The following is a 15,197-nucleotide window of genomic DNA, read 5'->3' as shown; positions in this document are numbered from 1 at the left end:
CTCCAAAACCACACACTAGTAGTGCTTCTATTGACATTTGAGAATTGAGGCTTGTTGTGTTTATCGACAGTAAAACCATTTTTGTAAAAAAAAAAAAAAAAAAAATGTAGTTTCCGTCAAGGATTGACTGGATCATGAAGTGTTTTTGTTGTGTATACTGGAATGATGCAGGTCATTGTTCAAGCTTTGAAACTACACACTCTTTATCCGTTCACAGAAATATCCATGTACTCTGAGAAAATAGACTTTGCAAGCAAACATTTCATCCCTTTGTAGTGCTTTGGTCTGATTCTTTGGCTCCCCAGTCAAAGTTGAAGGTCAAAGTCACTGTCCAGATCTTCACATCCCGAAGGCGACGCTTCAGTTCTAGCCTTGCCATAACCATTATGTAAATATATAACCACATGTTCTTTGTGTTTTTAGAAAGGCTGCAGCATCTACAACAGCAGCCCACGACTAAACACAGACGACTGTCAATAGTCTTGTGACGTTAGCTAAAAAAAAAAGGCAAAAGTTGTCTCTGAGGTGGGCAAGTTCATACATTTTGGAGGAAGATTACAAAGAAAAACATTTATTTTCACCTGCATTTATTTGATCAAAGATAGTCAAAATTGAATGAACCTCAAACATTTTAGTATATGAACATTCAGATACTAGATAAAACAAGACAAGCGTAACAATCTGCAGCTTAGTATGAAAACTACTCATAAAAGTCTCATAATATCAAAGAAAATAATGTATTTATATGGCAAGGTAACATTTGTTTCACTGCCTTTTTCGTTTGCGGATTACTCATGTATTATAGAAAAACTAAGATCCATCCATACACCATTGGAAGCGCAAAATCAGCCGTACAATAGTCCCTCTTTGACCTCCTGAACATGTTCTTGAACATTAACTATACAAGAGTTACAATGAAATGTATCTCCAGTCCTGTTGGTGCGCGATGTTCCAGTCCCGTAAGTGTGTGAGTGCTGTTAGGTACTGTTCTCCTCCACGTGCAGCAGTGTGTGTGTGAGAACCCCAGCCTCCTCCAGGCTCAGGCCCTCAGCCGTGCGCAGGCGTTCCCTCGGGAAGGACGAGCACAGCGTGTAGAGAGCAGGAGGATAGCCGGACTTCATCATCCAGTCCAGGAGGAGCTAGTGATCGGGAGAAGTCAATATCACCTAGTCATCTAGTCAGAGCGGAGACAGGAATGAGGGAGGACTCACCGTGGAGCTCCAGCTTCTGAGGAAGCGCCGGTGGATGGTTCTTCTGCTGGGACATCTCAGAGCGATTCTCACAACCTGTCAGTGCAGAGCAGAGATGTCACTGAAAACACCCGTTCACAGGAGAAAGAGCCAGTTATCATGTTGTTTCTACTGGATCACGTGTTGGTCCACTCCACTCACCCCCTCAGCGTCCTCGGGCGGCTCGTCGGGCAAAACTATGACCTTTGATGGAAAGAAAAAACATGGTAACACTTTACAATAAGATTCATTAGTTAATGTATTAACTAACATAAACTAACCGTGCGCAATACATTTGTTACAGTATTTGTTAATCTTTGTTAATGCAAATAAAGCTGTTCATGGTAGTTCACAGTGCATTAACTAATGATAACAAGATTTTAATAGTAAATGTTGAAATTAACAAAGATTAATAAATGCTGTATAAGTGCAGTTCATTAATAGTTCATGCTAACTAATGTAGTTAAAGGTACAATATGTAAGAATTTTGTATCAAAATATCCAAAAACCACTTGCAGAGTGTTATATATTTCTGTCAGTTGTGTACTTACATTATCCTAAATGTTTCAGTTTAGTGTGATAGTGCAGGTGAAACAGCAGTGTGTTTCCTCACAAGTGTGATTCGTCTAATAAACTGCCCTGTGTGTGTAGTAATTCTGCACTCGTGTGTAAGTTAGCTCTGTAGAATGAAATGTCCTCATCTCTTTATATCCGCGGGACTCGCGTGTGGCGCTGAGATCTGTCTCTCATTAGCACTCGCGCCCTGCTTCACCACAGTCATGAAAAAACATCAGTGTTCACTCATCCATAAACATTATTAGATCCATCGGCATGACGACAAGATCCATAATTCCGCTCATGCGTCATCAACATACGCCTTTGTTAATGTAAGAGGTTAGCGACCCCTAGCGGCGAAAAATTTTTTTTACACATTGTAGCTTGAACTAATGTTAATTAATTAACCTTATTGTAAAGTGTTACCAAAAACACATTTCTTCCACACAGGCCCATGTAAGTTTCTGAAAGTCCTTCCTACATCTACGCCTGAGCATCACTCACACACACGAGTGCAGTGTTTCCCACCTTCTTCTGCTTGGGCGCCTGTGTTCGAGTCGGATCCGGAGTCACAGTCTGCAGCAGCGTCCGTCTCCTCCGGGCTCCCTGGTTAGGGTTCTCGTCTACACCGGCATCCACACGCACCTGATCCTCTTCCCCCTGAACCACAGCATGCTATTAAAAGTGCTCTCTCAGTCAAGTCAAGTCAGCTTTATTTATACAGCGCTTTTACAATACAGATCGTTTCAAAGAAGGCTTTACAGAGATAACAGGAAAATAATGCAACAAAGTTTGTGTCTAGAAGAAAATAGCATCACAGTCCAGCTTAAGTAAGTTCAGTGATGGTTCATTTCATATATATATATATATATAGCCGCTCAGGAGTAAACCGTGATGTCATCGTCCAGCTCAGTTCAGTTCTCATATAATGGTGTCAATGCAGGCAGATCAAATATTATTGTTGAATATTAAATGTCCCCAATTAAGCAGTATTGTATGTTGCGCTGGTCAGTCATCTTACATCAGGGGTGTCCAGTCAACCAGTGTGCTTAGTCAGAGCTTGACTAGCGGGTTGAGGTGTGCTGGACTGGGACAGGAGCAGATTAAAAACACTCCTTTCTCAGACTCAGACTGACTCCTACTGGAACCAGTGCAGTGTTTCTGTCACCAATGCCATGATAGAAATGCTCTATTTGTAGTCAGCCTTGATTACTATTAATAGGCTTTATGCTGAACACCACATGAACAAACAGGAAAGCAGATCTCATCACATCCGCTCGTCTGGGAAAGTGTTATCAGCAGTGTGAACTGATGACGAGATCTATGGACTTTTAAGGTAATCTGCTAAACTAGCTAGATATTTTTATTGTTGCTATTTAATTCAATCTAAATATCTAAATGTTAGTGAAACTTTTAGATATCAATCTGCATATGCGGTTATGCTTATCTTTGGCAGCTGCTTTGAAGGCATCTCGAGTAAAACGGCTCTAAACGAAGCACATCCAAAAGACCTGAACTGGGAGTGATGAGACCTGTTTTACACCATACAGAAGTTTTTATGTGCATAACCACCATTACTGCTACTAATAAGTACTATTCATTTTGTTTGAAACTTTGTAATGAAGATAACTCCTGGATTCAGTACACTTACACATTATTGTGCCTAGAAAAGATGCTAAAACACACATCAAAATCATCAATTGTACTGATTATATCAGCTCTGGCCCTCGAGATCCACTGTCCTGCAGAGACGACCTCCAACCCTGATCAACTCATCTCTGCCTGTAGCTTTCTACTGCTCCATGTGTGTGTGTGTGTACTCACTGCTCCTAATTTGTGTGCACTAACTTGGATGGGTTTAATGCAGAGGACAAATTCTGAGTATGGGTTACCTTAGTCTTCACATGTCACTTAAGACTTAAGACTCATATAGAGGACTCAAATGTCATTGGCTATATAGGGAACAGTGAATGAGTGAAGAAGTGAGTGACTCGGGACGAGGGCCAGAACCGCTGCACCATGTCTAGATTCTAGATTTTTCTGACAAATAACATCACTGTTTTCTGCAGAGCTGTTTTATTCATGAATTGAACTCATTTAATAATTGATGATCTTTACACAGTTATAGAACTGAATCGACACTGAACTGAACAATGACTCTGTTGTCTTTTAGAGCTGCTTTACAGCAGAATTGTATTGTATAATGCGCTACAGAAATAAAGGTGACTTGACTTATTTTTAATTGTAAAAAAACAAACAGAATAAGACATTTCGCGTCCTGCTGCATGTGGCAGTAGTGATAATGAGTTTGAGTTTGCTCACCCCGACTGGAAACCCCTGGGTCAGTCTCCAGGTCTCTCCTGCCATGCTATAGTGACGCTCCGTTCTCTGCTGGAGCAACGAGCTCTGTCTCGGCTTTAACACTCTTTCAGAGTAGTCAGACATCTTCATGATATGAGAAACAGCATATTTCTGGTTAGAATATATTCATAACATATTTACTGACTTACAGTGGAACATTTCTTAGATTTTAAAGGCAGAGATGTTGTGTTGAACCTTGTCATTATGTTGATGTTGTTGAACTCTTCTAGCTTCCTCTTGTCTCAGTCTGTCGGATTCATGCAGTGGGCCTGCAAGATAACAAACTGTAACTTCAATCATAAAAATAAGCCATTACAGTTACACCAAATACACAACTACGCAATTGAACAATAATAAAAATGGTCGTACTGTCTGGGAGCTCTTGACATACTGGAAAGAAGAAAGATTTCAGCCTCGGTAACATATAAATCAGCCATGTGCAGATGCCCAGGAATATGATCCCACGTCCGGCCAGCTTTAGCGCATCTGTAACACCTGTAACACACACATCAAACAGCTGTCAGAGCATCTGTAACACACACATCAGACAGCTGTTAGAGTATCTGTAACACATAACACAGCTGTCAGAGCATCTGTAACACATCAAAAAGCTATCAGAGCATCTGTAACACCTGTTACACACATAAAAAAGTTGTCAGAGCATCTGTAACATGTAACACACACATCAAACAGCTGTCAGAGCATGTGTAACACCTGAAACACACATCAAACAGCTGTCAGAGTATGTGTAACACCTGTAACACACATCAAACAGCTGTCAGAGTATGTGTAACACCTTAAATCAGAGCATGTGTAACACCTGTAACACACACATCAGACAGCTGTCAGAGCATCTGTAACACACACATCAGACAGCTGTCAGAGCATCTGTAACACACACATCAGACAGCTGTCAGAACATCTGTAACACACACATCAGACAGCTGTCAGAACATCTGTAACACACACATCAGACAGCTGTTAGAGTATCTGTTACACACATAAAAAAGTTGTCAGAGCATCTTTAACATGTAACACACATCAAACAGCTGTCAGAGCATGTGTAACACCTGAAACACACATCAAACAGCTGTCAGAGTATGTGTAACACTTGTAACACACATCAAACAGCTGTCAGAGTATGTGTAACACCTTAAATCAGAGCATGTGTAACACCTGTAACACACATCAAACAGCTGTAAGAGCATGTGTAACACACATCAAACAGCTGTAAGAGCATGTGTAACACCTGTAACACACACATCAAACAGCTGTCAGAGCATGTGTAACACCTGTAACACACACATCAAACAGCTGTCAGAGCATGTGTAACACCTGTAACACACACATCAAACAGCTGTCAGAGTATGTGTAATGCCTTAAATCAGAACATCTGTAACACACACATCAAACAGCTGTCAGAGTATGTGTAACGCCTTAAATCAGAACATCTGTAACACCTGTAACACACACATCAAACAGCTGTAAGAGCATGTGTAACACACATCAAACAGCTGTAAGAGCATGTGTAACACACATCAAACAGCTGTAAGAGCATGTGTAACACCTGTAACACACACATCAAACAGCTGTCAGAGCATGTGTAACACCTGTAACACACACATCAAACAGCTGTCAGAGCATGTGTAACACCTGTAACACACACATCAAACAGCTGTCAGAGTATGTGTAACGCCTTAAATCAGAACATCTGTAACACCGGTAACACACACATCAAACAGCTGTAAGAGCATGTGTAACACACATCAAACAGCTGTCAGAGCATGTGTAACACCTGTAACACACACATCAAACAGCTGTAAGAGCATGTGTAACACACATCAAACAGCTGTAAGAGCATGTGTAACACCTGTAACACACACATCAAACAGCTGTCAGAGCATGTGTAACACCTGTAACACACACATCAAACAGCTGTCAGAGCATATGTAACACCTGTAACACACACATCAAACAGCTGTCAGAGCATCTGTAACACCTGTAACACACACATCAAACAGCTGTCAGAGCATGTGTAACACCTGTAACACACACATCAAACAGCTGTCAGAGCATGTGTAACACCTGTAACACACACACACACATAACACAGCTGTCAGAGCATGTGTAACACCTGTAACATACACACATCAAACAGCTGTCAGAGCATATGTAACACCTGTAACACACACATCAAACAGCTGTCAGAGCATGTGTAACACCTGTAACACACACATCAAACAGCTGTCAGAGCATGTGTAACACCTGTAACACACACATCAAACAGCTGTCAGAGCATGTGTATCACCTGTAACACACACATCAAACAGCTGTCAGAGTATGTGTAACGCCTTAAATCAGAACATCTGTAACACCGGTAACACACACATCAAACAGCTGTCAGAGCATGTTGAACACATCAAACAGCTGTAAGAGCATGTGTAACACACATCAAACAGCTGTAAGAGCATGTGTAACACACATCAAACAGCTGTCAGAGCATGTGTAACACCTGTAACACACACATCAAACAGCTGTCAGAGCATGTGTAACACCTGTAACACACACATCAAACAGCTGTCAGAGCATGTGTAACACCTGTAACACACACATCAAACAGCTGTCAGAGCATGTTGAACACATCAAACAGCTGTAAGAGCATGTGTAACACACATCAAACAGCTGTAAGAGCATGTGTAACACACATCAAACAGCTGTCAGAGCATGTGTAACACCTGTAACACACACATCAAACAGCTGTCAGAGCATGTGTAACACCTGTAACACACACATCAAACAGCTGTAAGAGCATGTGTAACACCTGTAACACACACATCAAACAGCTGTAAGAGCATGTGTAACACACATCAAACAGCTGTCAGAGCATGTGTAACACCTGTAACACACACATCAAACAGCTGTCAGAGCATGTGTAACACCTGTAACACACACATCAAACAGCTGTCAGAGCATGTGTAACACCTGTAACACACACATCAAACAGCTGTAAGAGCATGTGTAACACACATCAAACAGCTGTAAGAGCATGTGTAACACACATCAAACAGCTGTAAGAGCATGTGTAACACCTGTAACACACACATCAAACAGCTGTCAGAGCATGTGTAACACCTGTAACACACACATCAAACAGCTGTCAGAGCATGTGTAACACCTGTAACACACACATCAAACAGCTGTCAGAGCATGTTGAACACATCAAACAGCTGTAAGAGCATGTGTAACACACATCAAACAGCTGTAAGAGCATGTGTAACACACATCAAACAGCTGTAAGAGCATGTGTAACACACATCAAACAGCTGTCAGAGCATGTGTAACACCTGTAACACACACATCAAACAGCTGTCAGAGCATGTGTAACACCTGTAACACACACATCAAACAGCTGTCAGAGCATGTGTAACACCGGTAACACACACATCAAACAGCTGTCAGAGCATGTTGAACACATCAAACAGCTGTAAGAGCATGTGTAACACACATCAAACAGCTGTAAGAGCATGTGTAACACACATCAAACAGCTGTCAGAGCATGTGTAACACCTGTAACACACACATCAAACAGCTGTAAGAGCATGTGTAACACACATCAAACAGCTGTAAGAGCATGTGTAACACCTGTAACACACACATCAAACAGCTGTAAGAGCATGTGTAACACACATCAAACAGCTGTCAGAGCATGTGTAACACCTGTAACACACACATCAAACAGCTGTAAGAGCATGTGTAACACACATCAAACAGCTGTAAGAGCATATGTAACACCTGTAACACACACATCAAACAGCTGTCAGAGCATGTGTAACACCTGTAACACACACATCAAACAGCTGTAAGAGCATATGTAACACCTGTAACACACACATCAAACAGCTGTAAGAGCATATGTAACACCTGTAACACACACATCAAACAGCTGTCAGAGCATGTGTAACACCTGTAACACACACATCAAACAGCTGTCAGAGCATGTGTAACACCTGTAACACACATAACACAGCTGTCAGATCTCAGCAGCCATGGCTCACTTAACAACTACAGTAACATTAACACAAGCTAGTTTCACAAAACTGGCATTACTAATTGCCTTAGGACTTCATACATGTTTAAACATCGAAAAGGTATCTAAATAGGCAAAGTGATCAAATTAATTCAATTTTATTGATTACATTTTGTATCGATTACAAGTTGAAGACTTTTTCAAGTGTCTCAAGAAAAGACATTTTAATGGTGACTTTGGAGCCATTTGTTTTTGCTCTGCTAAAGTGAAAGACAGCATCATGTAACTCAAGGTTTTCTACTTCAAAAAACTAAATAATTATTGCCAGAATAATGATAATCATGATAACGTGTTACCAATTAACGAGTGTTTCCATGAAATGAAGCAAAATCCTCCCAATAAACAAAGGAACACAGCAAATTTGTCAGACATGTCAGCAGTGATACGAATAACAACACGGAAGTCAAACAATATCGTCTTGTCAAATTAAAAGCTGACAAGACGGGGGAAAAAAATCACAATTTAGTATTATTTTGGTCTTTTATTAGACCTTGCTTTATTATGGAGTTTTTAGGTTTGCATTGAGCTTTAGACTGAAATTCAGTTTATTTCTGCGCTTTTTTTAAAAAAAAATACAGATCGATGCTCATTTTAGCAGCAAGATTGCAATAATAGAATATTAAAATGATGAAACCTCTCAGTTTAATTGTGTTTTATTATCATGAATATAGTAGTACGTATCGACAAATCATTAAAGAACAATTGAAAGCAAACAATAAACTATACACATCTATGTTTCTCGGCATAGCGCTTTTATTATGAAAAGAGTTCATTTTCAGCTGTCCAATCATGTAGCCGATCGTCGGCGGGCGCTGTCCAGTCGTTGTTGTCGTGTCGTGCTGGTCTCAGCCAATAGGCGTTGAACTGTGTGCGCGCACTGCGCGCAGCTGCAGGGTGAGTGCAGAAGGCAAGGCACTGCTGCAGATCTGTGATCATCATGGCGGATGAGGTGTCGCGGGCGCAGAGCGCGCTGCCAGGAGGAGACACGATATTCGGCAAAATCATCCGTAAAGAGATTCCTGCCAACATCATTTATGAAGATGATCAGGTGCGATCTCTGCTGTTTGTACAGCGATGGCGAAACTGCGCCTGCTCTGCAGCTTTTCAATGCGCTTCAGACTCGATCATACGATTGAGAGTCATCGAGTGTCTCCTCAACGCGTTTGCAAATCCATCTCGAGTTCTGCTGACAGTTCAGTTGAGATATGAGTTTGTACCGGTGAAATATGAGTTTGTGCTCAATATTTGGCAATGTGCCAGGTTTCAGTGCTAGTTCAGATGTTCTGCACTTGTATGTGAACTGTCACGTTTCTGCACATTGAACAGCGATTAACGAAGAACCCGCTGCAAAATAACGTGAACGCTTTCAGTTGCACGGCCGTTAAACTACTTTTACACTTATTTATTCAATACACCCAGTTGTCAAATGAATAATACACATTGTTAATCTCTCTTTCTCTTTCTGTCTGCCTCTGTGTAATGTATGATCAGTGCATTGCCTTCCATGATGTGGCCCCTCAGGCTCCCACTCACATACTGGTGGTCCCCAGAAAGCCCATCACTCAGATCTCTCAAGTAGAGGACGCAGATAAAGAGGTCAGTATTAAACTGTGTGTGTGTGTGTTTACAGGTTTCTGAGATCACCTTCATTATGGTGCCCAGTCTGCGGTTCCCCACGAGGGAAATGGGTTAATACACATACAGAATGAGTTTTTTTGAAAATGTAAAAATGCAAAAGTTTTGTCTGATGGGTAGTTTAGGGGTAGGGTTAGTGTGTGTGTGTGATGGGTAGGTTTAGGTGTCGGGTTAGTGTAAGAGGAGAGAATATACAGTTTGTACAGTATAAAAACCATTACGTCAATGGAAAGTTCTCACAAAGATAGTGAACCAGACGTGTGTGTGTGTGGACTTCCATCTCAAAGCCACAGACCCCCAAATTAATCTTGTGCACATGAATCTGTATTTGTGGCTTTGTCCCTGAAGTCATTTTCTTTGTTCATTTAATAATTATTTAACAGAGTTCTGATCCAGATCAACCAGCTTACAACATTACAATCATTTATATATATATTAAAGAGTTTATTTTTAAGTTTATTGCAAGTATTCAGATATAGAAGATGGGATTGGACAGGCAGATATTTCCTCTGATTCTCTGATTGGCAGATTGAAGATTCTCTTCATAATTATTCAGTTGTTAAACACAATTGAAGGGTTGTTTTATGGTCTATCTTGGTAACTCATGTCTTAGGGTTATTTGTCTGTCTTGGCTGTGTTTGTGAGTGTAATGTGTTGTGTTTGCCGCGCAGCTGCTGGGTCACCTGATGCTGGTGGCGAAGAAGTGTGCGGATCAGCAGGGTTTACCGCGAGGATACCGGCTGGTGCTGAACGAGGGGCCCGACGGGGGCCAGTCCGTGTACCACTTGCACATCCACGTGCTGGGCGGCCGGCAGCTGGGCTGGCCTCCGGGGTAACATCTGTGCAGACAGCCTGTCCCTGTCCCCATAGCTGAGGTCAAGTGTTAGATGTCAAGGAGGAATCCATCCAGAAAACAACTGAAAAAAAGCTCTGTCTGAGGATGTCAATAAAAACCATTCAATGTTACCGTTTGAAATGTGTCATTATTTCAGTCTTGCCACAAATATTGTGCGTGTTTTTAGTTGAATGACTTTTGAATATCATCTAATGTTATGACATTAACACTGAGAAATAAAAAGGGTTTTAAAGTGTGTGAGAAGGCAGTGGGCATTCAAATAAAGGCTGTGTTTGAGTATTTCCTCCTGAAACAACTGAACAACTGCAACGGTGAGTGAGCTGATATATCAATCTTTTACATGAATAACGCCAGTATAGAAACAAGGATCAAAGCCACCTTTTTCTTGCGTCTATTATGAGTTGAAGTGTGTGCCAAAAAATACACGGCCAGTCCGTAATAGTGTTGCACATTTATTTTTTACGAACAAGAATGCAAAAACAGAAACCTTGAAATTCGTTCAGCCAATTCTTCCAATCAGTGCTGAAGCATGGCTCCAATTCCTTTAAAATCTTACATGTCTTCAATCCATATTATCTCTTCCTTAGATTCCAGTTTAGACAATTTTCTCATTTTTGGCCGTAAGATAACTGTTTCTCGTTCTCTTCCTTCCTCTCTTGAACCCCTTTAACTAAAACAGCATTATACTTGTATGAATGTATAAGGAGGCTTTAAAGCTAACTTCAAGTAATTTCTATATAAGGAAAACTTTAAGTAAATTGAATAGGATAACTTCAATTAACCCCTCCTTGAGCTGCCACCTTACCGTGGTGGAGGGGTTTGAGTACCCGAATGAACCTAGGAGCTATGTTGTCTGGGGCTATATGCCCCTGGTAGGGTCTCCCAAGGCAAACAGGTCCTAGGCGACGGGTCAGACTAAGAGCGGTTCAGAAACCCCTTATGATGCCAAAAAAACAGAGGACCGTGACGTCGCCCGGTATGGCGCAGCCGGGGCCCCACCCTGGAGCCAGGCCCGGGGTTGGGGCTCGTATGCGAGCGCCTGGTGGTCGGGCCTCCCCCCATGGGGTCCGGCCGGGCTCAGCCCGAAGGAGCAACATGGGGCCACCCTCCCGTGGACCCACCACCTGCAGGAGGGACCGTAAGGGGCCGGTGCTAAGTGGATCGGGCGGCAGTCGAAGGCAGGGGCCTAGACAACCCGATCCCTGGACACGGAATCTAGCTCTAGGGACATGGAACGTCACCTCTCTGGCGGGGAAGGAGCCTGAGGTTGTGCGTGAGGTTCAGAGATTCCGACTAGAGATAGTTGGGATCACCTCTACGCACGGCTTGGGCTCTGGAACCACACTCCTCGAGAGAGGATGGACTCTTCACCACTCTGGAGTTGCCCATGGTGAGAGGCGGCGGGCTGGTGTGGGTTTGCTTATAGCCCCCCCAGCTCAGCCGCCATGTGTTGGAGTTCACCCCGGTGAACGAGAGGGTCGCTTCCCTGCGCCTTCGGGTCGGGGATAGGTCTCTCACTGTCGTTTGTGCTTACGGGCCGAACGGCAGTGCAGAGTACCCGGCCTTCTTGGAGTCTCTGGGAGGGGTGCTGGAAAGTGCTCCAACTGGGGACTCCGTCGTTCTACTGGGGGACTTCAGCGCCCACGTGGGCAGCGACAGTGACACCTGGAGGGGCGTGATTGGGAGGAACGGCCCCCCTGATCTGAACCCGAGCGGTGTTCTGTTATTGGACTTCTGTGCTAGTTACAACTTGTCCATAACGAACACCATGTTCAAACATAAGGGTGTCCATCAGTGCACATGGCACCAGGACACCCTAGGCCGGAGGTCGATGATCGACTTTGTGGTCGTTTCATCCGACCTCCGGCCGTATGTCTTGGACACTCAGGTGAAGAGAGGGGCGGAGCTGTCAACTGATCACCACCTGGTGGTGAGTTGGATCCGATGGCGGGGGAGGAAGCTGGACAGACTCGGCAGACCCAAACGTACTGTGAGGGTCTGTTGGGAACGTTTGGCCGAATCTCCTGTCAGAGAGATCTTCAACTCCCACCTCCGGCAGAGCTTCGACCAGATCCCGAGGGAGTCTGGAGATATTGAGTCCGAGTGGACCATGTTCTCCACCTCCATTGTCAACGCGGCCACTCGGAGCTGTGGCCGTAAGGTCTCTGGTGCCTGTCGAGGCGGCAATCCCCGAACCCGGTGGTGGACACCGGAAGTAAGGGATGCCGTCAAGCTGAAGAAGGAGTCCTATCGGGCCTGGCTGGCTTGTGGGACTCCTGAGGCAGCTGATGGGTACCGACGGGCCAAGCGGACTGCAGCCCGGGTGGTTGTGGAGGCAAAAACTCGGGCCTGGGAGGAGTTCGGTGAGGCCATGGAGAAGGACTATCGGTCGGCCTCGAAGAGATTCTGGCAAACCGTCCGGCGCCTCAAGAGGGGGAAGCAGTGCCCTACCAACGCTGTTTACAGTGGAGGTGGGGAGCTGTTGACCTCGACTGGGGATTATCACCGGACGGTGGAAGGAATACTTCGAGGATCTCCTCAATTTCGCCGTCACGTCTTCCATTGAGGAAGCAGAGGCTGAGGGCTCAGAGGTGGACTCGTCCATCACCCAAGCTGAAGTCACCGAGGTAGTCAAGAAACTCCTCGGTGGCAAGGCACCAGGGGTGGATGAGATCCGCCCTGAGTACCTCAAGTCTCTGGATGTTGTGGGGCTGTCTTGGCTGACACGCCTCTGCAACATCGCGTGGCGGTCGGGGACAGTACCTTTGGACTGGCAGACCGGGGTGGTGGTCCCTCTTTTCAAGAAGGGGGATCGGAGGGTGTGCTCCAACTATAGGGGGATCACACTTCTCAGCCTCCCTGGGAAAGTCTATGCCAGGGTGCTGGAGTTGAGAATCCGGCCGATAGTAGAACCTCGGTTTCAGGAGGAACAGTGCGGTTTTCGTCCCGGTCGTGGAACACTGGACCAGCTCTATACCCTCTACAGGGTGCTGGAGGGCTCATGGGAGTTAGCCCAACCAATTCACATGTGCTTTGTGGATTTGGAGAAGGCATTCGACTGTGTCCCTCGCGGCGGCCTGTGGAGGGTGCTCCGGGAGTATTTACTCTCGATTTACCAGTCAATCTACGTTCCTACTCTCACCTATGGTCATGAGCTGTGGGTCATGACCGAAAGGACAAGATCCCGGATACAAGCAGCCGAAATGAGCTTTCTCCGCCGGGTGGCTGGGCGATCCCTTAGAGATAGGGTGAGGAGCTCGGTCACTCGGGAGGAGCTCAGAGTAGAGCCGCTGCTCCTCCACATCGAGAGGGGTCAGTTGAGGTGGCTCGGGCATCTTTTCCGGATGCCTCCTAGACGCCTTCCCGGGAAGGCGTTCCGGGCATGTCCCACCGGGAGGAGACCCCGGGGAAGACCTAGGACACGCTGGAGAGACTATGTCTCCCGGCTGGCCTGGGAACGCCTCGGTGTCCCCCCGGAAGAGCTGGAGGAAGTGTCTAGGGAGAGGGAAGTCTGGGCATCCCTGCTTAGACTGCTGCCCCCGCGACCCGGCCCCGGATAAGCGGTAGAAGATGGATGGATGGATGGATGGAACTTCAATTAAGTTCTTAATAATACAGCACTGTTCATAAAACAGAAATAAGCTGAGAATAATAATAATACAAATTGAAAGCATATTGAATTGGCTCTAACGGCCAGCTTTACAGTGTGTGCTTTAAAGTCAAGGTTATTCCATTTGCTCAACGTCTGCTATATTGAATACAGTCACACGTTTGTAAAATCCCAACAGGCTTCATGACATGAATGTGAAGAACAGGCTTCTGCTGGCCATGATGCAGCTGTGGCTCACGCGCAGCACAACTGACAGTGAGACGCTGTTCCTGGCATCACCGCCCTCAGGAGGCTCATCTAAGCTCAGCTGAAACTGGCCAGGAACCATGTGAAGAACGATGGACACAAGGCGGGTGTTGTACATTCATGATTTCATGCGGCCCTCAGTTAGAGCGACTGTTGTTTCCCTGAAGCCTGCATGAGGAGGCCATTTCTGCTTTAAAAGGAACATTCACTGTGGAAAGAAACATTTGTCTTATTCACAAGTTTGAAGTGTTTTTTTGCAAAAAACAATCTGTCATTAGTTACCTACCCTCATGTCATTCCAAACTATTTTTAACAGTAAGAAATTAAAAAACAATCTGAATGTAATTTTGTGAAAAGCGTTCATCTCTTGGATCTGAGGCGAGTAAACTCTTAGCCGAGGCCTAACGCGTGTTTGTTCACCGATGGAGCCTCAACACATCGGCTAAAGGGACGCTTGTCTTGGCATCGTCTGGAGAACACACAGCAGTGTAGACTCAACATGAGGACTTCTGTCCGCTTCCCAGCAGATCCTCACGGGGTTTCAGGACAAGAGCAAATAAAAATAAAATAATTTTTTTTAAAGTTTTTAGATAAGATAGAAAAGTTAATCCTAAGTAT

General features: G+C 44.4%; 2 protein-coding genes across 4 annotated transcripts; one reads left to right on the top strand and one right to left on the bottom strand.

Moving 5' to 3' along the window:
• Positions 1-3: 3 nt before the first annotated feature.
• ubxn8 (UBX domain protein 8) lies at positions 4-8,649 on the bottom strand. 3 transcript variants are annotated; one of them, XM_081353829.1, is made up of 8 exons: positions 8,529-8,649; positions 4,515-4,640; positions 4,341-4,414; positions 4,107-4,229; positions 2,313-2,444; positions 1,392-1,433; positions 1,212-1,286; positions 4-1,139 (listed from the first exon to the last, which is right to left on the bottom strand). In XM_081353829.1, exons 1-8 carry the CDS (start codon positions 8,602-8,604, stop codon positions 978-980), a joined length of 810 nt encoding a protein of 269 aa, XP_081209955.1. In that variant the 5' UTR covers positions 8,605-8,649; the 3' UTR covers positions 4-977. The 3 variants fall into 3 exon arrangements, with proteins under 3 accessions (XP_081209955.1, XP_081209954.1, XP_081209956.1); XM_081353828.1 differs by having other exon boundaries at positions 558-1,139; positions 4,341-4,429; positions 8,529-8,641; XM_081353830.1 differs by having other exon boundaries at positions 558-1,139; positions 4,537-4,640; positions 8,529-8,637.
• Positions 8,650-9,101: 452 nt separating this feature from the next.
• Positions 9,102-10,833, top strand: hint1 (histidine triad nucleotide binding protein 1). The gene is made up of 3 exons (XM_081353825.1): positions 9,102-9,280; positions 9,724-9,828; positions 10,539-10,833. The coding sequence occupies exons 1-3, from the start codon at positions 9,170-9,172 to the stop codon at positions 10,701-10,703; spliced, it is 381 nt and encodes a 126-aa protein (XP_081209951.1). The 5' UTR covers positions 9,102-9,169; the 3' UTR covers positions 10,704-10,833.
• The last annotated feature ends 4,364 nt before the right edge of the window (positions 10,834-15,197 follow it).

The sequence above is a fragment of the Scardinius erythrophthalmus genome (assembly GCF_964197995.2).
Source record: "Scardinius erythrophthalmus genome assembly, chromosome: 23".
NCBI lineage: Eukaryota > Metazoa > Chordata > Actinopteri > Cypriniformes > Leuciscidae > Scardinius > Scardinius erythrophthalmus.
Note: the sequence above shows the minus strand (reverse complement) of the source record. Positions and strands in the feature narration are given on the sequence as shown.

What these genes read in the sequence shown, in the direction of transcription:
- hint1 (XM_081353825.1), top strand. Translation starts at nt 9,170, where the DNA reads ATGGCGGATGAGGTGTCGCGGGCGCAGAGCGCGCTGCCAGGAGGAGAC. An exon ending in TCATTTATGAAGATGATCAG is followed by an intron (nt 9,281 to 9,723) that starts GTGCGATCTCTG and finishes ATGTATGATCAG; the next exon opens with TGCATTGCCTTCCATGATGT. An exon ending in TAGAGGACGCAGATAAAGAG is followed by an intron (nt 9,829 to 10,538) that starts GTCAGTATTAAA and finishes TTTGCCGCGCAG; the next exon opens with CTGCTGGGTCACCTGATGCT.
- ubxn8 (XM_081353828.1), bottom strand. Translation starts at nt 8,604, where the DNA reads ATGTCTGACAAATTTGCTGTGTTCCTTTGTTTATTGGGAGGATTTTGC. An exon ending in CCCAGGGGTTTCCAGTCGGG is followed by an intron (nt 2,445 to 4,106) that starts GTGAGCAAACTC and finishes GCTGTGGTTCAG; the next exon opens with GGGGAAGAGGATCAGGTGCG. An exon ending in CGCCCGAGGACGCTGAGGGG is followed by an intron (nt 1,287 to 1,391) that starts GTGAGTGGAGTG and finishes CTGCACTGACAG; the next exon opens with GTTGTGAGAATCGCTCTGAG.